General features: G+C 39.4%; 1 protein-coding gene across 3 annotated transcripts in view; it reads left to right on the top strand.

The window, feature by feature from the left end:
* Window positions 1-22,068, top strand: part of LOC121642867 (protocadherin-1-like) — a 249,334-nt gene that overhangs the window by 19,811 nt on the left and 207,455 nt on the right. For 2 of the 3 annotated variants that reach the window (XM_041989887.1, XM_041989888.1), the window contains exon 3: window positions 4,634-6,817. In XM_041989887.1, coding sequence (XP_041845821.1) covers window positions 4,634-6,817 — 2,184 coding nt within the window. Of the gene's footprint in view, window positions 1-4,633; window positions 6,818-17,268; window positions 17,991-22,068 lie in introns of those variants that run through there. The other variant, XM_041989889.1, reaches the window with a different exon arrangement.

Genomic DNA, 22,068 nt, shown 5'->3' with positions numbered 1-22,068 from the left:
AGCTGTTCAATGCTCCTTCTGGGGTCCTCACCTATAATCCAGCCACCCTGCATCAGTGTGTGTGAAACCCATCCTCAGCTGGTTGTGGCAGAGCTGCAGGTTATTATGAAATAACCAGATTGTATGACTGGATCCTGAAGTCCACTGCTCCGGTATCACCCCTGAGAAAGCAGCCATTATCAGCCGTGTGAAACAGCACATGCACATGTTTTTACAGGTGATCATTTTCTCCACCTGTAAAAGTTTATCCCAAAATGTCATATGGGTCAATATCATGTTTGATTTAAAAAATGCATATACACATATTTAAAAGAGATTTAGTGTAGACGTCTTCTCCTGTAGACAGATCCACGTCATCAGTCCTGCTTATCAGGAAAAGGTGGTTCTGGTTAATGGCATCAGTTAGCACTTTTGTGGAAACAATTAAAACAACATCCTGCAGAAGAACCTTCTGGAAGAAAAGTTAGTTCAGTATCAGTCGTCTGTCTTCAGGTCGGAGTCAGAAACTTTGTCAAAGTCAGTCACTCGTTCTGCGCAGAAAAGCCAAATCAGAGCAGGCAGATTTTCCCTGCATGTAGGAGGATCCATAAAGACCAATGTGGCATCGTTTTGGAAAGACATGAAGTCTTCTGGAGTTTTCTTAATCAATTCTTTAAACTCCAGGATGATATAGACATTAAACTAATTTGAATTTCTTTTAGTTATGTGTCCATTATCAGCCAAAATTAACTCGAGCAGCTTTTTCTCTTTTGTTCTTTTTACAAACCCCCTCTTTGTTCTTTTTTTATAAAAAAAATCACAGCAAGCCCAACAGACCCCTCTGTCTCCAAACCAGCTTCACTTAATTAAACAAAGTACTTTTAACTCACCAGACTTATTTCAGACTATATTTTGAGTTTGCTGATTTCGGCAGTCACTTCAGAGAACCAAACGAGGGTCCCCCTTTCAAAAACAAAGCCTGAAATTCAAGTACAGGTCGGTCAGACACCGTCGCTGGGTTCCCCTGGTCGCTCGCGAAATCCTGCCGACAACGCCAGTTGTAGAAAAATTACCAAGAGTCTGGAACGAGTAAAAGTATATAAGCTTTATTTGCAGGAGAAATATTGAATACAGAATTACTTGCAAGTAAATGAGAGTGGTTGTTGCGACTCGCGTGAAGTCGAGAGAGACTCTGGGGAGGCAAGAGGAAAAACAGTACTTATACATTTCTGTAGAAAGATTCCTCCTTCCTGAAGACCTTGGGTGGACACACAACTCCAAGAGCTGGCGTCAAAACAACCTCACATAGTTGTGTCTCCACCAGAACCTGACTAAGGGTCTGAGGAAGGACCAGATAAAAGTCATCTTACCCTCGTAGTGAACCTTTTAACAGAGCATGTTTTTGAAGAAAATAAACCTTAAAAGTGAATAAAAGCATGATGAGTAAAAATGTACAACGTAAAAAGTGTAATAAAGTAACAATCAGTGTAAATACAATTTATAAATGAATATAATAAAGGAAGAAATTATAGGTGTGATTATAATATTATATATCGAGCATAATAAGTAAAACTTCTTCCACACGTCATTACAGTATAATATAGTCAACAATAAACTAAATATGAAATAAGCTATAATGGCTTTCTGGTAGCAGAGACACATGTAAAAACATGTTTCAAATGTGGGTTATTATTACTGATTAATTGTTAGTTGATTAAGACCTGCAGAATCTTTTTAGGCTACTCATTTAAGATACCAGTTGGTCAGTGGGTAATTGTTAACCAGGAGATAAAGAGTGTTTATACTTGCTGCATGCTTGCACAGTGAGGCCTTGGAGAGCAGCCAGCGTGGCGATGGCCTTATCACGGTGGCCCTGTGCTCCAGAAGCTCAACTGTTCAATACACAATTCTCAGAGGCTGTCAATAATTCACCACTGTTTGGTGATATCTGCTGCTTAAAGCCACACTGGAGGAAAGAAAATCAATGTGCAGGAGAAATTATAATTTCACTTTCATGCTTTCCTTAACCTTAACCTCTCAGACTTGGATCAGTGACTCCCACAGTCACCCAGGGGGTGCTGGTGATGGTCTGCCACAGGCAATGATCCTCAACAGACAGGAAAGCAGATATTTATTATGTGGTAGTATGAACTGTAGTCTGTGATAAATAAAAGAGATTGTGCTGCAATCTGAACCTGTTAGATGTTCAGTTGAATGTTATATATATTCTTTTATATTCTAAACTGGGTTGTTAGCTTATAATTGCAGCTAAGCTAAAATAGGGTATGTAAATTTATCACAGTATTGATCTTTCTGTTGTTAAAAGAATCACCAAGATTCTGACATTATAATTATAATTGTACTCAGAATCAGATAATGGTTCATTGCAGAACTAAGGCACTGTTTTCACCACAATGCAGAGACAGTGAAACACAAAAGTTCTGACCTCTTGTAACAGAGTTTTGAGTGGATAAAACTGCAAAAATTTGACACTAGACAGACTCCAGTGTGAAAACTATCAGTGTAAACTGGAAGTGGAATCTTTTGGGGGCAATGACATCTCTCATGTCATCTTGCACTTGTGCACTTAGACCCTGCATAACGAAAAGCATAATAACAATGGCAGACCTCTGTTTCATGTTTGTGTAGCTACATCTTTTTAATTTATTTGGTCTGCAAAGGCAAAACCTGTTTCTGGTAGAGCATTTATGCCATCAGCGAAGGTTACATGCACCACATAACTATAACTCTTCTGTTGTATTGTGTTTTGCGGTCTTGTGAAGATGCTGTGCACATCTGGGTGTGTCATTGCAAAGTTTCACAGCCAACTAGAGGCCTGGCATGCGCACTACATCGCTTCTGGTCCTCTGCGTTGCACGGACATAGTTTTCATTCCGCTGTTGTGTAAATGCCTTTTTTTGTTAACGCAACCAAAATAACAAAATAAAATAAAGATATTTGCTGAAGTCTGGTGTCAAATCTTTGCGGCGTAAACAGGGCCTTAGAAGGTCAAACCAGTAACAGTTTGGCCCAAAGACCAAGCTAAGCTAACTGACCTCCATTCAGCAAAAAAAAAAAAAAAAAACAAAAACAAAAAAAACAAATATTCCAAGTGTAAGTTAGCTTAGTTTAGCTAAAAGGCTAAGATAAGCTAGTAATGCTCCACCCAGCACTAAGAAAACAAAATCTAAGCAAATTTTATTTGATTGTCAAAAAAAAGTTTACTTTGTGCAGAGCTTAAGTTGAGCTAACTAAACTTTATCCACCGACAAAAAGTGTTATGCCTTGCAAAAGTAAGTTAGTTTAGTTTAGAAACAAATCTAAGATAAAATAGATTGACTTTGTCTAGAAGCGTACATCTAATCTAAGCAATATGCCATTTAATTAATAAAAAAAATAGCTTTGTTTAGGACAAAGGCTTGGCTAACTAAACTAGCTCCTCCGAGCACTTAGATAAACAAATCTAATCTAAGCGTAATACTGTTAGGTCAATACATGTAAAAACCTGAGTGTATTTGGTCTGTGGTATTCAATGCCCTTGCTCAAAAAGTAATTTTAATTCAAAGACAACACTCTGGTCCATGTCAAGCTAACTAATATAAGCTAACTTCTGCCTGTAGCTTTATAATTTATCCAGCCATGTCAGTGGTAAAAAAATAAACGAATAAATAAATTAAACAAAACTTTTACCAATAGTTTAGAGTGTGGTTGTAAAACATGCCTCACTGCTTTAAGTATCTGTGTCCTTGGCCCAAAGATGAATTTTATTGTTTGTTTTAGAAGACTCACATTATCCCATCCCATTTGCAGATTTCCCTTTTCTTGTTTTTAAGGACTTTTTAGGAGATTATTTTGCTGAGTGCAAACTTGGCTCAGATTCACCATGGTTAAAAGGAATAATGGCTTTAAAATTTAAAAACCCTAATTACATTACTGTTAGTCCCAGGTGAAGGCTGCACAAATGCTGAACCAGCAGCACCTGAGACATTTACATCATCTGTTCAATATCTTCTTCATTTGACCTACATTTTTTAACTGCAGCTGTGGCATTGAATGAATCCAATTAAAAAGCATTATGCGTAGATATAAAGGCATCCTAACAAGCACAACCTAAGTGATATTTTGCTGACTGCCGGTACCACGTAATTGACTAATTACCTCCATTTACTTTGGGTTTGCACATATGAAACTGGATTATGGCTGATGTTGCTCTGTCCTCTCCGGTCTCCTAATGGGCCCAGAGGAGCCAGGGCTTTTCTGATAATGAGAGGAACATTAACATTCACTCATCTGCCCATTAGATACCAATGACCCGCTGCACAACCGTTAGATGTTGGTTGGTCATGTGGGTGTGTGTACTCAGCTTTGATCTTCTATTATGTTTCACATGCAGCAGTAGCCTCCACCCGCTCAGCAAAACATACAGGGCTTTGTAGTGTTGCACCGGTAATGGTCATGATACTTTGTAAGTTAAAGAAGCTAAATGATCATTAAAATGTCACTGAGATTGTGACTGGGATGTTCAGGCTTACTATGATGTCTGACTTTAATCAAAATTAAATTCAAATTTAAACTTGAGTGTACTTGCCTGATAATCACAGATGTCAGATCAGTATTTTAATGAAAATATAACACTCTCTTCTGCCTATTTTAGGTTAGAGCCACTGACGCTGACACTGGCACAAATGGAGAGATAGACTACAGCCTCCACCAGGCGTCTGAGACTGTCCAGAGGCTTCTGCGCATTGACCGCTCCACAGGCATCATCTATGTCAAAGGACTGGTGGACAGAGAGGAAGAAAGCTTCCTCAAGTTCTTTGTGGTCGCCAGAGATCGTGGACCCAATTCCAAGAATTCCAAGGTCCTGGTGACCATCACCATCAAGGACCAAAATGACAATTCTCCAGCTATCGAGATCCGTGGTATTGGTTTGGTAACACACCAGGATGGTGTGGCCAACATCTCTGAGGACATGCCCATTGGTACACCTGTAGCCCTGGTCCAAGTGTCAGACCGAGACGAAGGGGAAAATGCTGTGGTGACTTGTGTGGTAGCTGGAGACGTTCCATTTCAGCTCCGACCTGCAAGAGAGTCTGCCAATGATCGGAAGAGGAAATACTTTTTGCAGACAACAACTCTGCTGGATTATGAACGTGTTAAGGATTACAGGATTGAAATAGTTGCTGTGGATTCTGGGAACCCAGCTCTCTCCAGCACAAACTCCCTCAAAGTTCAGGTCACGGACATGAATGACAACACACCAGTCTTTTCTCCCACATTGCTTGAGGTGGACTTTCCAGAGGGCAACCAGCCAGGTGACAAAGTTCTTGATGTCATGGCAACTGATGCAGACAGTGGCACCAACGCAGAGCTGACTTACAGCATCATTGAATCCTCTGCTAAAAGGCTCTTCGAAATTGATGCCAACACCGGAGAAGTTAGTGTAAAGAACCTATTGGATCGTGAGGAGACAGAACGCTATGAGTTCCATGTGGCTGCAGCGGACAAGGGTGTTCCAAGTAAAACCGGCACTTCTACAGTGGTACTTAACATTCTAGACCGCAATGACAATGATCCCAAGTTCATGCTAAATGGCTACAGCTTCTCTGTCATTGAGAACATGCCTCCACTCAATCCTGTTGGTGTGGTGACTGTCACTGATGCTGACAAGGGTGAAAATTCCCAAGTACGACTCTTTGTGGAGCCAGACAATGGCAAGTTCATCATCCAGAATGGCACAGGAACTATCCTGTCTAGCATTTCCTTTGACCGTGAGAAGGAAAGCACATACACCTTTCGTCTGAAAGCTGTGGATGCTGGCGACCCACCTCGATCCTCATATGTTGGAGTAACCATCAATGTTCTAGATGAGAATGATAATGCCCCATATGTCACCAAACCTGCTAACTCCTCCTACACATACCTGACACCTGTCACCCCACCAGACACACGTGTAGAGGTGGTCGAAGCTGAGGATATTGATGATGGACCCAATGCTGAGCTGTACTACTCCATCACTGGTGGTAATCCCTATGGCCTGTTCCAAATCTCCCCAACCAGTGGGGAGATCACTCTGGCCCAAGAATTTACTGGCAAGCACAATGGGCTACACCGACTTGTAGTGAAGGTCACTGATAAAGGCAAACCTCCTCGCCACACCACTGCTTTAGTCCATGTTTTTGTAAATGAAACCAAATCTAATGTCTCCCTCATTGAGGCACTGGTTGGTCACAGTCTCTACACACCTCTGGACAGAGACATTGCAGGAGATCCAAACTATGCCCTTGCTCAACGCAGTAATATCCTGTATGGCAGCCTTGCAGGTATTGCTGGTGTGATTCTGGTCATTGTAGCTGTGGTAGTCATCAGATATCGGCTGCAGAAAGATACCAAGAGCGGTTACCAAGCTGGCAAGAAAGAAAGTAAGGATCTGTATGCACCCAAGCAGGGCCCTAAAAATGGCAAAGGGAAAAAGAGCAAGAAGAGCAAAGCTCCGAAACCAGCCAAACCACTAGAGGAGGATGAAGAGGCCAGCCTACAAAAAGGTCTGAAGTTCAACCTCATCAACGACAATGTCAATGACAGCCCTAGAATCCATCTGCCCCTAAACTACCCACCAGGAAGCCCTGACTTGGGCCGTCACTACCGGTCTAACTCCCCTCTGCCATCCATCCAACTGCAGCCACAGTCTCCTTCTGCCTCCAAGAAGCATCAGGCCGTTCAGGACCTCCCAGCTACCAACACCTTTGTGGGGACGGGCGACAACAACTCCACAGGCTCCGACCAATATATGGATTACACCTACAAGGCCAATCCAAACAAATACAGCAACAAACAGGTAGGAGACTACGCAAACACGGCAATGTACCCCAGGGACATCTATTGGACCAATAAGGTGTGGTAGTCAAGCTGGGACTTTTTGGCTGAGCCAATATTCTTCCACCAAAGCTGCACTGATTCCCTTACACAGCACCTACTTCTGAATGGCTTATTATTCCTTTTAAGTTTTGGTTTTGTTTTGTTCACCATATTTTTTCTGTTCAGTTTTTGGTTTTTACTTCAATATGGACACCACAAAATACACAATATGAAGGATCACATGAAGGATTGACCAAATATGGGCTTACTAATATTTACCAATTAATGTGTGGTGACAGAAATGTCCCAAAATGGACCGAGGGTGGATAATTTTTTTTTTGTTTGTTTTTTTTTTGTTTTTTATGTTTCTCTGACATTTGTCTAATTGTTTATTTCCTCAGTATTTAATGAAGAGTACCTTTTCAAAAACGTTAACAGTTTAAAGCTAAGAGTGTAATGGATATAATTCGCTGCTGATACTGGCAATCCCATCTGGGTCCATATTTAGCTTTTTTATGTTTTTCATTTATTTTTTATTTGTGTTTAGTTTTCTCTTTCCATTGAGGTTTAAATGAAGGAGGTTGACAGTTTCCCTTGTTTTATTACAAGTGTTTTGAATCCGGAGTTCTTTGTGTGGCCATAGCAAATTCATGCTGACATCCTCATTAAGTCTGATTGTGTTTTTCTTTTCCTTCTTTTTTTTTTTTTTTTTTTTTCCTGAAGAGCTTTAAAGCTGCTCTTTATGGCCGGATCAGCTTGTTGAAGTGTGACAAAGAATTGCTGTGAATTCCTGACTTTTTTGTTTCCCCTTTTTTTATAATTGTTTCCTGGCTTTCTTTGGCCAGGAACTACACTGGCTGAGCAGCACTTTAGAATGTTTTCCATCAAGTTCGGACCAATTTAAGTTAATTTCAGCTCAGTCAGGGAGCCAAGCAGTGAAAAAAGAAAAGGGGATGGTGGGGGAGTGAGGTTATAAAAAGCTACTACACGATAAAGGAAAAGGTACACTAAGACTAAATACAACCATTTCTTAACCTCCGCACTTCTTGTCAGCTCAGCTGAAATACGACTTTTAATTTTGCCATGCTCCCAATCACTGGGGCTAAAAAGTCAATTGTTTGCACAGATTAATGGCAGGTTATTTTCCAGGCGCCCGCTTTCGCCTTCTTTTACCCACAGTGCCTTGCTCTGTTCTATTTAATGTACAAAGGTGTGGTAGAAAGGGAGGGGATCAGGGTGAGATGGGGGCCATTAACTGCGTGATTGTGACGAGCTTTGGTGCCAGATCGGCCGTTACGTAGCTTCACTATGATGGACTTGGCTGCTGTGAAAATGAAAAATGTCACGTGCACTGTAAAAAAAAAAAAAAAAACTAAGACAATCACATAAAGGTGTCGTAGTCATGTTCAGACTGTACATACATGTTAGATGACGTGTCAAATATTTTGTTCTGTCTGTGCTTTTCCACCTGCTCTTTTTGTTGCAACATTATCGTGTGTTGTGTGTGAGCTTAACATGTCACTGTTCCCCCTGCTTTTCAAAGACTTGTGTTCACCATTTAAAAACTTGTACCAAAGACTCACTCACACACACACACACCTGTGTTTTCATTGTCATTACCATCTTACAGTATACAGTATGTATGAGGCTGACACTAAGGATGTGCTATCCCCGTTTGCTCGGTCTAGCAGAGTTCCTGCCAGTGTTGGCAGCTCGGTGGTGCTCCTGCTGGGTTCACATTTAGCCTGTTAACACTTGAGCCTGCAGGCGTCACACTTCTCTCCAGTCAGATTTAAAGCCACATGGCCTCTTATCAACTCTGCTCCATCACACACATTTTCAGTCATGTACTCTTCCTCTTGTGGGTGGGGGGGGGGGATATTTGTACAGTGTTCTTTTTCTGATGTTTTTCTACAGTTAAAGCAGATTTTATTTCAATAAACATGTTGCAAAAAAGTTAAATTGGCGCTCTCTGTGCAATTACTGGGTTCTTGAGGTTGCGTGGGAATAAAGCAGGAACTGAGAGTGTTGGGGACACTGGAGTTAGAGGTACAGTATTCCATTTTCACTTCCATCCTTCACACATGGAGAGAAAATATGTTTGGCACAAAGTGTTTAGATGTTTCTGCTGTTAGTTTTGAATTTTTTGGTAAAAAAAATTCAAGAAGACATTAAGTTTATTTTTGTTGATAAACATTCAATTTGCAGTTAATATATATATATATATATATATATATATATTATATATAAATAATATATATATTATAAATATATTTATATATATATGCATATATCAATATCAATACCACATCAATCATTGTTCTCTCTGTTGTTGACGCGCTAACAAATCATGACAAATTTTAAATTAACTCAAAATTTTCTGCAGAGATTCCACTAGAGGATGAACCCACGTGATCCAGATGACCTAGCTGGATTTCATCTACAAATATTAGCAGGTCAAAGTTTCTTCACAACCCAGATGAATATCTTCACATGTAGAAGACCAGAACACCTTCATGACTGACTTCTGCTTACATATTAGTAAAATTATTCTAATCTGTTCCATATTTTTTTTATATTTGTATAACATTTTGTCAGCCAGTGTTTTTGGCTTTCTCACTCCACTGTTAAATTTAAAAGAACCATTTGATGTATAAGAAGTCAAAAATATCAACAAAAGATGCAAAATATCAGAAAAAACAATCCACAGATTCACCGTTGACCCACAGTTTTGGGAACACTGACATAAAATCTTTCCCTTTTTTGTTCCCAAATGATGAATTTTACAGAGTTTATGATTCATGAAGAGTTGTCACCAGGTATTAATCCTAATTGGTCTCAAAGCTTCAGTTTTGCAACAGCTTCAGCTCTGTTTTCAATTAGCTTTAGCACATGCTAGCATGCTAATATGGTAATGAAGTGGTGAAAGCATCTCTGGACAGCATCACTGAGTAAGTCAATCTGAGACAAAAGATCATTTTAAATAAAAACTCATCATGTAACCTACTGAATATTGGGTTTTTTGTTTTGTTTTGTTTTGACATGACACAGCCAAATCTGTTTTCTCTCCATAAGCACCTGAGCCATTGTGTCTGAGTCTGTCACTTTAAATCCACACCTGCCTACCTGCTGGCATGTCGGCTGTGTTCACACAAACCACAAACACATACACCCTTTAGACTTCGAACTTCGAAAAGAGTGAGATCAAAACATCCCTGAGCAGGTGCTGTGTCGGGGGTGGGGCAGGGGGGTCAGAGGTCAAATATCACTCAAGAGCAAATATTTAGTGTTCACGATTGAAGAGGTCACAGGTTAATAAGACAGTCCCCAGCTCCTCCCTCTGTCTGGACTCCACATTAACAGTCCGCTGGCGTCCTTCTTGCTTTTACGCTGACCAGCTCAGCCGTTTCTATGGTAACACAGCGGCCTGTTTGTGTGTGTGTGCTGACTCATAGTACTGACCGACCTCCCTCCCCTTCATCTCCTGCTTCTTCCATCCAATCCAACACAATCCCTCCTTCTATGGAAAGCTCTGCCCTTTGGACGAGGACTGTGTGTGTGTGTGTATGGAAGTGTGTGTGCTGCTTGTCATTCAGTTTATATAAGTTCTTAGCTGAGCATTTGTTTGACGCTCCCACATACTGACAGATTTTATGCACTGTAACAGTTGGAGTTGCACATTTCCCAGTAAAATGTATCTAGAAGTTTAAATATTTCTGTTTCAGTTTGACAGGTACCCAGATTACTTACATTCACGATTTTGTAGACATCAGATATACAGATTTGCTCTCAAGTAAAAAAAAAATGACCTGCATATAACAAAGACTTTTGATGAGAGGCTGTAAAGATCTTCATTGTGGTGTAGAGAGCTGGCTTGTTGTGTCTTGGTCAGTGCTGGATATGTTCTTTTGTCTCCTATCATGGTGCCCATCAGCTGTTTAGAGACGAGCAGAAAGCTGCCGCCTGTTTTCACTTCTTCCAGATCTGCTTTTTTTCCCCTCTGTTGTTTCACTCAGTTTGATGCAGGATCTGTTGCATGTGAGTGTTTACGTCTGCAGCCAGGCTGGCAAACAACTTGGATGATAAGACTAGTCTGTCTGAGATCTAAGGCTCTCGAGATCAATCCATCAAACTGCATGTGGGATCCTGTTTCACTTTTTGACACCCTCTTGGTTTTGATGGTGGAATTGGGGCAATGCTTTTCATAAACCTCCCTAAAAGACATCCAAGCTCAAAAGAAGGTATGCTGGGGCACGTTTCAGATTTTGGATAACACAGTCAACAAGTTATGAGGGAAAGATGCTCAAATGTTGAAGAAAGATGATCCTGTCCAAACATCTCTTGAAATAATCTATTGTTTCATGTCTTGGCAGATGTTTTATTTTTCTTTGTCAACACTGACAAGTAAATAAGAAAGAGAAAAACAACAGTCCTTTTATTTATTGTTCATTTTGGGCACAAGTTAGTTTTGGTGAGGAAAATATCATGCATGGGCGTAGAATTAGGTAGGGACAGTAGAAGCATGTCTCTACCAATGTGCAGCTAGTCCTACGTTGTCCTTTCTATTTTCCATCACACAAACAACAGAGAGATCATTGCTCTCTGTGCTTTTTCTGCATCAAGCAATCACTGCTACAAGTCCCACTCTGTAACCCATTTCAACCGATATGATTGGCTCTGTTGTTGCACTTCTTGCTAGAGTGAATGGTTGTCCCTGAGGTCACGCTCTCTTTTGAAAGAGCTGGTACAAGCTAGATCCTGAAAGCAGCATTAATAGTGGACAATAAGAAAGAAAAGTGGACATCAGGAGAAATCAGTGAATCAGCGTACTGTAAGTCAGAAAGAAAATATTTTCTCAATTGCTATTGATCCATTATTCGTAATGATAATAAAAGTCACCAAGAAGAAAACCTGTTTTCTTACCATGCATCAACGTGCTATTTTGTCGGGAGACAAAATCAAAGCTGCCTGTTAGATGCTGAGGCAAGCAGAGAGGCAGGAGTTGAGCTTTAATGCTCAACGCTGTGACTTGGGCTGCGTAAGTATTAACTGAAATTTAATCAAAGTCTTACATATGGCTTACATATGTGTTTATTTGACATATACTAAATTATTAGATATTTTTGTTTTACAAAGATCCTGCCAAAAAAATTATGATTTTAACATCTTCTTAATTAAAATTATAATAATAATGATGTAAAAGGGACCTTTCCATCTAATTTCACTACACAACTGCAATGAGTCAAAATGATCACATATAGATTTTATTTTTCAAAATTATTACAACTATAAAGATGATGTACTGTTTAACAATAGTTTAAAACTGTGTATCATTTTTAATGAGCACATTTAGTCTCATGTGGCATCACTACCCAGTTCTACGCCCATGTCTTCAACTTATAACATTACAAAAATCATGTAAATGTCTGAACAGAATATTTTGGATTATAAACTTTAGCTTGTTAAGATTTTCTATCTGATCTAAATAAAATTAAATTAAAATAAATCATCATAATGAAAAGAACAAAAATGTCTCTGTGGGACCTTTTATGTCCCTTCCAATATCAAAATGAAACCTTATACCTTGGCACTATGGCTTTAAAAAACTCAGAGCCTAAAACAGTCATGAGGAACAAAAGAGGAGTTTTTTTTTCTTATAAATTTAAAAAACAAAACAAAACAAACAGATCTTTAAATGTTGGTCTATGAGAGTTTTATTGATGGGGTCACAAGCAACTGAAAAACACAACCATTTTTTATGTGCTGTCTTACTAGGTAGTTTTAAAGTTTTGCCATCATAAAATTTACTTTGGTTTCCAGTTATGTTTCAGTTATGTGATTAACATAAAAACATAACTTATTCATTTAAAAATAGCCATATGTTGCAAAGACATGACAGAAACCTTCTAAAGTCCAGTACTTGACGAGGAAGCCTTTGGACAGAATGTACTGCCTGAATGGTCTTTACATTTCTTAAGATAATAAATTTGCAAATATATGTGACAACATCTCTCACACTAAAAAGTGTTTTCAGAGCTCTTTTATGTTCTGAGAAGCAGCTTTGATGAGTTATGCTTTAAAAAAAAAGAAAACCATATAAAAAAAAAAAGAAGAAAAGACTTCAAGAATCAGTGGTGGTAGAATTTCTTAATGACCAAGAAAATATAAAAAAGCTCTACATTAATTCATATTTCTTTAAGTATTATTCTATTTCTTATCAAACTAAAAGATCTTTTAATAAAACTGAACATCCTGAACTTCATTTTGTAGTTCACCTGCCTTTAAAACCAGATGCATCATTCATGGAGCTGTTTTCAATCCAAACATCTCAACTGTTGATGTTTTTTGTCATATTGGAGCAGTCAAATGCATTCCATGTGCACAATGTGCAGGACACATTAAGCTCTTAAAAGTGGCAAGAAAGATTTGTTTTTAGTTGGTACAGTCTGAAAGAAAAAATGGGTTCTGTCCACCTTCTCACTTCAGTCTATTCAAAGATTCGCTGTCAAACCAGAAAGATTGGAAACAACTGCTTCACAGCTCAAAAATAATTTCCTATTTTTGATGTATGGTGTGAAAAGACAAAAATTATCCTCTTCAACCACATCAACACCCCTTCCTAAATCTCCAGTTGCAGCCTGTCAGCTGTTATTATGATTATCCAGTAAAGCAACACACCCAGAAATTCACACACTGCACGACACCAATGAAAATCTGTTTTCCATCTCAGTAGACATGTTAATGTAACAGTAAACACTCATAATCAGTTTGCTCAGCTCTAGTTACAGTCCATTAAGTGATAAGTGATTTAAAACAGGTGATTTTAATCACAAACGTGTGTCCCTGCAGTTTGACTGACACAGGACTTTCTGTGTTTCTCTGCGGTTCGGCTCACTGTCAGGAAAAGAAACTGCCATGGCAGCCGTCAGCTGGGTGGCGAGCAACTTTTCATCCCCTGAAAATTACAGTAATTTCACAGCAGCTGCTAAAATATAGTTGGCACTCAGAGAGAGTCAGAGTGAAATGCAGAGGAAAGGATTAAGTACAGATACTACTACTATACGCATCCTGTTTCATGCTTAACTTACATTAAGTACATTATTTATTGTTTTGCCCTTAATTTCAAAACACCACAAAGATACAGAACAACAGCTCCTTCTTAACCATGTCTTTAAAGCTCTGTTCATAGCAGCTCGTTTTAAAGGTAAAAAAAAAGTAGCAAACCCTGAAACGAGTTAAGTCAAATAATGTCAAAGTTTGTAGTGATCACTTGGTTAAAGTTTCTCAAATCATTTTACTTTAGCTAGTTCTTCTCTATTAGCTTCTGCTGTGTTGTCGCTACATTGAAGCCAATGAGGAAATAAACCCAGCAGCTGCTTTAGATAGTGGTTGCTAAGCAAGAATCTAAAAACAACACTTAAGCTATTTTTAACTTGAGCTACTGTTTTAGCTTCATTTACCTGGGTGTCCTAGCAATCTTTCTGACGAAGACGACACAGACTGGATTCCTGTGAAGAACCTCGGTCATGATAGAGCGAAACAGCCGGTCGTGGTTTGTTTACGCCAAGCACACATGGCAGCAATGCTACAAAAACACTCAAATGTGTGGTTTCAGGAGCAGAATCAATGCAGGATTTGTCATGAAAGATATTAATCCCATCTGCTTTAACCCGTCCGCACACCAAGAAGTTCTAGATTCCTAAGATTTTCCATTTTCATCTGCTTAGCATGTAAAACATTGGGGAACTGAACTGACTGGTATTTTTCCAAGAGCTTAAATCTTTCTTGGATAACATATAAGGATCTATGCCATCGCATAGTTTAACTTTTATTAAAAAAGTATCTTGTGTGAACTAACAAACTGTGAAAATATGCATTTGGGTTGTTTGACTACCACTTTGTTCTCAGGAAGGACATGAGCCTGCAAAAGTCTCATGATTGAGTACAAGCAGTACCAGACCTGCAGTTTTATTTTATATACTTTGTATGCAGCTGGACCACAGAGAGTTACTGTTCTGTCTTGTAAGCACACAATTTTGTGTGCCATGTGTTGAACTGGTCCTGTTTGTTAAAACACTGCTCCAAAGATCAGGCTAAAGTAATAACTAGCTTGCATTTTCTCCATTCTGTTTTAAGTTGAATGAGTGCTAACATAGTCAATACTTTATTAATACTTACAATTTTATTTTTGTAATAGTTCTTAAAAAGGGGAAAACACCTCATGTTTGTTTTCAAAGTTTGTTTCTTTTTCTTTTTCTTTTTTTTTTCTTTTGCAAAATTGAAGACTTTTTCTCAGATTTTGCAACTAATTAGGAAAAACATAATATACATTATTATTAACTACCTAATTAAAAGATATTGTTTAAACCTGATGTTAAAAAAGCTCAGAAGAGGGGGAAGCAGTGATTAAAATCATTAGTTCAATCACAGCTTTATTAAAAGCAGCAGCATTGTCGATGTTTAAATGCAGGAAAGTTTTGTGTTCACAGGTTAGAACAGGCATGATGGAGAGATGGAGATATATGTGGGTCTACAGTGGTGACAGGGAGGAGGGAATATAGCTACAACGGGGCTGTTGTAATGCACTCACACACACACACACACACACATTCCTAAACATGGCTATCACTCAGCACAATGTGATCTTCTCAGACCGCTGTGTGAAAAAGCTGAAGCATGAAAAACAGTAAGTAAACATATCTCTGGAACTAAAGTTGTTGCCTTAAAGCTTTCCCATCGCTCGTCTGCACTGAGCACGCTCCCTCACCCACCTAACCCTCAGGTGTATCTGGGAGACCCTGAAGGAGGACAGGTGCTGCAGGGGGTCCACCTTTTCCACTTTAATAAGAACAGGAGGAACAAAGCTGTTTGTGCAGCTTAGCGTTTGCGCTCCGTGGAGATGGGAATCAATGCAGCTGCAGAGATCACAAACAAACCCCAGAAATGTCAGTTTGACTGATGGAGACGTTGGAGTTCCTTGTTATTTTTGTTAATGTACCATCAGTTTGAAACTTTTCACCTCCCTGACAAATCATATCCCTTTTTAAAACAAGATAAGCCAACAAAAACAGAGATGTGTGATTTACAGGTTTTGATTATGTAACGGCAACGGTGCGGCCACAGAAGCAAACTTGCCCTAATTTGAAGTTGTGCACATCTTTAATGCTATTAACCAATCTCTGACCTGTGCTTCTTCTTTGTTTGTGACTTCAGGCATTCTGGTAGTTTGTTCCAGATATTAGGAGCAGAAAAACTAAGAGTTTGGTTTGACTGAGATGAAATCTTGGTTGGTCCCCTTAATTAGACAGTGATATAGAGCTGAGTGTCATCAGTATAATTATGATCTGATATTTTGTTTGTTTCCATGATCTAAGCTAGTGGGAGCATGTTAATGCTGAAGAATAGGGGGCCCAAGATGGAGCCTTGGGGGATTCCACTTTTCATCTTTGTTGAGTAGATCTATGGTTACAAAGTAAAACTCAAATTTCCAATATGTCTAATAGGATGCTACAGTTGACTGTGTCAAAAGCATTGCTGACATCTAGCAGAACCAAAAGAAAACTTCTGCTGCTATCTGTGTTAAAATGGATGACATTCAAGATTTTGTCAAGGTCTGTTTCAGTGCTGTGTTGGAAAGAAACAGCACTGCAATACATCAAAACAGTTATGTGTAAAGAAAACAGCTTGTTTGGTACTGGCTCCGAACCAGCACTGGAAACCCAGGGGCTGCAGGAGCTGATCACCAAGGCAGATTTTGTAACAGGTTGTTCCTGTTCCTGTTCCAGCTTAACCACAGTTTGCATTAAATTGTGGCTTTGTGGTTTTTGTGTCATCCTGCAAACAAACAAACCACTCACAGATCCTGCTCTGTGGAAGTAATAATTTTCACTAAGCTAAATTTAAACCCAAACTAGAATGAAATAAATGATGGCGAATAATAAAAAATAATTGTGTACCCACTCAGCTATTGTCATTTTCAGTCCAATGCTTATTCCCTAATCCAACAACACACTCTAAGAATAGATGTCATTCATTTTACAGGCTTAAAATCCCTCTGAGCTGTGATTCACACTAACCCATTTAACTGCAGCCACTGATGCAATGAGTACCACATCCAAAAGAACCAGCATTTTCCTTCACAACCAGAACCTACATGTTCTCAGGAAGGACATTTATCTCCAGATGCAGCAGGAGCTCCTTTCAGCCTTTCTGTCCTTCCATCCGTCTGTCTGTATCTGTCCCTAAGGCTGGGATTGTTTGAGCCACAGAGACAAGTCAATACAAAGATCAACGAGCGAGTGTGTGTGTGTTTGTAAGCATTTTGCTTTTATGTTCAGCCACATAATTTTGCTAGTGTGTGTTCATTGTGTATTCATGTCTCTGTGTGTGTTTGTGTGTGTGTTGTCTTAACACCTGCTTCAACTGCACAAGTGAAGTGGAACGGAAACCTGCCCGAGGCTTCACACATACTCTCACACAGAAGAACAAAACAGGCGACAGTAAATGCATGGAGTGATGAGAGGGAGTGAGGGTTCACTAAGTGATGAAGAGGACGAGAAGATGAAGAGGAGGAGTGCAAATACAGCTCATACACACTTCACATGTCAGTGTATCATCGTGCATGTTGGCTTTGTGTGTGTGTGTGTGTAGCAGGGATGGTAGCAGGTGGTGTAAAGTGGGAGAGCAGAAGGTTGCTCCACACACACACACACACACACACACACACCTGAAGGCAGGGTCAAAGGTCAGATGCTGTACAGCTGTTCGGTACACTGGGCTGCTGAACTTGTCGGTTTGCAGGAAAACACACACACAGCATGACGATGGTGGGCGATCAGACATTGCAGTGTCGGGTCGTATCGTGTCTGATTCATGAAACAGAACCAATGATGTGGGTTGATTCTGATTTCCACTGAAGAAGAAGAAGAAGAAGAAGAAGAAACTCATTTTTCATGTTTATGTTTGTAAAAAGTCAGATCAGCAGAAAATCCAAAGCTTTCACTATGAGGTGTGTGGTTCATAAGATTGATCGGAATCTGGAAATGGTTACTATGATGAAGAAAATCTCAGATTTGACATCTTTGGTTAGCCTCAACTTTAATGATCATAATAAAAAAAAAAAAAAACAACCCATCAACAATAAAACAGTTTTTCTCCAAATAATTTGTCAACCAGTTTTTCTCTGGCATTTTTGCTAGAAATAAATAAATAAACAAATTAATTAATTAATACAAAAATAGATATATTAAATAAATTAACAGAAAAATAAATAGATAAATGAAACAAACCAAATAAATAGATTGAAATATACATAGGAAAAATAAATTAAAAAGAATAAATAACTGGTGATCCTATCCAGGGTGTACCCTGCCTCTCGCCTGCTAATTGTTGAGATCGACTGATCTTCAGGAAATAATACAAGACTGAAGAGTAACACGTCACTTAAATCTAAAATTATGTTGATATGTCTGTGTGCAACACACTGCACCTAAAGAAGAAGCCAACAGCACAAGTTTATCTGCTGCTTTTGCACAAGACAGATACTCTGTTTATGGCCTTTTGTTTCCAAATCTCTCACCTGACTGGAGGAGACGTGAGACTGTGTGTTCACTTTCTCTGAAGTAACAAGCAAAAAGCCTTCCAAACAGCTGCGTTGTAAGACGGCAAGTTCTCAGCAGGATTTAAGTTAATTGGGGATTGAGGTCAGCTGAGATGCAGGCCAGTCCTCTGTCCTCATCCTCAAGACACGATATGGAAATGTAACCCAACATAAAGCTGCAGACTTCTTTCTGAGCCAGTGTCCATCGTCTTCTGGTATTTCATGGTTTAAGCTTGATGCTTAGTTGGTGATGATTAGTTCAGTCACTTTATTTAGATGGTCTGGATCTGAATGTAAGAATTTCAGCTTTAGCATTCAGAGTAATAGAGACTAAAACAGCATGAGATGAAACAAAAAGTGATGCTGTCAGTTCACTGGTCGATCTTAGTTTTAGTGGGTTATGACCAAAAACAGAAAATAAATAAGCTCCCTTATGTCTGAACTTTATCATCTGGGAGGATTTCACAGTAATGGAGCCAGCTTAGGTGGTTCAGGTTTTCTGTTTAGAATGCCTCCCTGGTGGGGTGTTTCAGTCGCATCGAACCCAGAGGAGTCCATTAAAATGGTCTGTACTTATATAAGACTTTTATCCAAAACGCTTTACATATACATCACTTTCACCCATTCACACACACATTCACGGCGGAAGCTGCTATGCAAGGCGTTAACCACGACCCATCAGGAGCAATTAGGGGTTTGATGTCTTGCTCAGGGACACCTCAACATAAGCTCGACCACGCCGGGATCGAACCGGCAACCCTTGGGCTACAGGGCAACCACTCTACGCACTGAGCCATGCCGCCATGATGGCCAGCTTAGAGCCATGATGATGAAGAGATTGAGTCTCTTGGCTGGTCTGACAGTGCTTCATTGTTCCTGATCCAACCCATTATGCTTCTTCAGAAACAAAAGAGGAATTGAGAAGAAGATCCAGATTACTCCACATCTAGAACACAATAAAAGACAAAAAATACACTAATTGGACACTTTATTAGGACGACCTTGCCAGTACCTGGTTGAACCTCCTTTTTCTTTCAGAACTGCCTCAATTCTTGTCATAGATTCAACAAGGTGTTTTTTTTCTCCATGCTGACATGACAGCATCACACTGTTGCAGCAGATTTGCCGGCTGCATCCATGATGAGAATCTCCCGTTCCACTACATCCCAAAGCTGCTCTATTAGATTGAGATCTGGTGACCGTGGAGTAAAGTGAACTAATTGTCATGTTCTAGAAAGCAGGTGGAGATGATCTGAGCTTTGTGACATGGTGCATTATCCTGCTGGAAGTAGCATCAGAAGATGCTCCACTGTGGTCACAAAGGTATGGACATGGTCAGCAACAATACCCAGGTAGGCTGTGGTGGTTAAACCAGGCCACGTTGGTACTGAGAGGCCAAGAAAATGTCCCCCACACCATTACACCATAACAACCAGCATGAACTGTTAGGATGGATCCATGCTTTCATGGTGTTTCCACCAAATTCTGAGCCTACCATCTGAGTGTGGAGCTGAAACGTAGACTCATCTGACCAGACAACATTTTTCCATCTTCTGTTGTCCAGTTTTGGCGAGTCTGTGTGAATTTTAGCCTCGGTTTTCCTGTTCTTAGCTACAGGAGGCAACCGGTGTGGTCCTTTGCTGCTGTAGCCCATCTGCTTTAAAGTTGATGTGTTGTGTGTTCAGAAATGCTGCTCTGCATATCTTGGTTGGAACCAGTGGTTTTTGAAGTTCCTGTTGCCTTTCTATCATCCCCAAACAGTCTGCCCGTTCTATTCTAGCCTCTGACATCAGCAAGATATTCTGGTCCAGACAATTGCTGCTCACTGGATATTTTCTCTTCTTCAGACCATTCTCTGTAAACCCTACAGACGGATGTGTGTGAAAATTCCAGTAGATCAACAGTTTCTGAAGTACTCAGACCAACAATCATGCCATGTTCAGTCACGTAAATCGCCTTTTTTTCCTCACTCTGATGCTCACTTTCAACCTCAACAAGTCGTCTTGCTCATGTCTCCATGACTACCTGCATAGAGTTACTGCCATGTGATTGAAACCAACTAAAGAAGACGAAATCTAATTTAACTTCTAGTTTTCAGTTAGTTGCATTTTGAAAATGTGCATAAAAATTTTGAAAAGCAAAGAAAATGTACTTGCAAGCTAACTGTGAATGCAGTATCAGTAGCAGTATCAGTATTATCATAAGTATCAGCAGGACTATCAGCAGCAGTACCAGTATCAGCAGCAGTATCAGTATTATCATTAGTGTCAGTAGCAGTATCAGTATCACCAGTAATATCAGTATTAGTAGTAGTATTAGTATTAGTAGTACTATCGGTATTAGTAGTAATATCAGTATTAGTAGTATCAGTATTAGTAGTAGTATCAGTATTAGTAATAGTATCAGTATTAGTTGTAGAATCAGCATTAGTATCAATGGCAGTAGCAGTAGTATTGTCATTAGTTTCAGCAGAACTATCAGAGGCAGTATCGGCGGTAGTATTGGTATTATTAGTAGTATCAGTATTATTAGTAGTATTAGTATTAGTAATATTATCAGAATTAGTAGTAGTATCAGTATCAACAGTAGTATCAGTATTAGTAGTAGTATCAGTATCAGTGATGATTCAGAAGGCAGCAGCACGTCTGGTCTTCAACCAGCCCAAAAGAGCTCATGTCACGTCGCTGCTAATCGCTGTCCACTGGCTTCCAGTTGCAGCGCACATCAAATTCAAAGCTCTGCTTCTGGCTTACAAAACAACAACCCAAACAGCTCCAGTCTACCTTCACTCCTTAATCCAGAGCTACACTCCCTCTCAACAGTTACGCTCTGACACTGAAAGACGCCTAGTGCTTCCACCACAATGTGGTGGAAATTCAGTAGCCAGACTCTTTTTCTGTTTTTCCCCGGTGGTGGAACGATCTACCAAACTTCGTCCAATCCGCAGAGTCCTTATCCACTTTTAAAAGCAGGTAAAGACTCACCTGTTTGAGGAGCATTTCCACACTTAGCTTAACTCTTCTACTCAGAATGAGTTAGAAAGGTTTGTCCAGCTCTTTGGCTCAACTAAGTACTGAATAAGCTGCGTGCACTTATGCCCAAGATGATATTGTTCAATAAAATCGTGATCTTGTATTTCAACAAAATGACTTACAAAAATCAAACAAAGAAACAAAAAATAAATAAAAAAATAAGAATTATATGCACTGCCCCTAGAACTACATAACAGCACCTGGTCCAACTGGACTCACAGCAGTCTGGCTACACCTTAATTATGACGTCCCATCTTGTTTGAATTCTTGCTTGTGTTGATCTTACTCTCACATGTAAGTCGCTTTAAATAAATGCGTCTGCTAAATGACTATATATTAGAATATCAGCAGTAGTATCAGTATTAGTAGTAGTATTAGTATTAATAGTACTATCAGTATTAGTAGTGTCAATATTAGTAATGGTATCAGTATTTGTATAAGTGTTAGTAGTAAAATCACTATTAGTAGTAATATCAGTATTAGAATTAGTATCAATATTAGTGGTAGTAACAGTATAGTAGTATTATCAGTATTAGTTGTAGTATCAGTATCAGTAATAGTATCAGCAGTAGTATCAGTATTACTTGTAGTATCAGTATC

The sequence above is a fragment of the Melanotaenia boesemani genome, chromosome 7 (genome assembly GCF_017639745.1).
Source record: "Melanotaenia boesemani isolate fMelBoe1 chromosome 7, fMelBoe1.pri, whole genome shotgun sequence".
NCBI lineage: Eukaryota > Metazoa > Chordata > Actinopteri > Atheriniformes > Melanotaeniidae > Melanotaenia > Melanotaenia boesemani.
The sequence above is the reverse complement of the archived record's forward strand: the minus strand, read 5'-3'. Positions and strand labels throughout refer to the sequence as shown.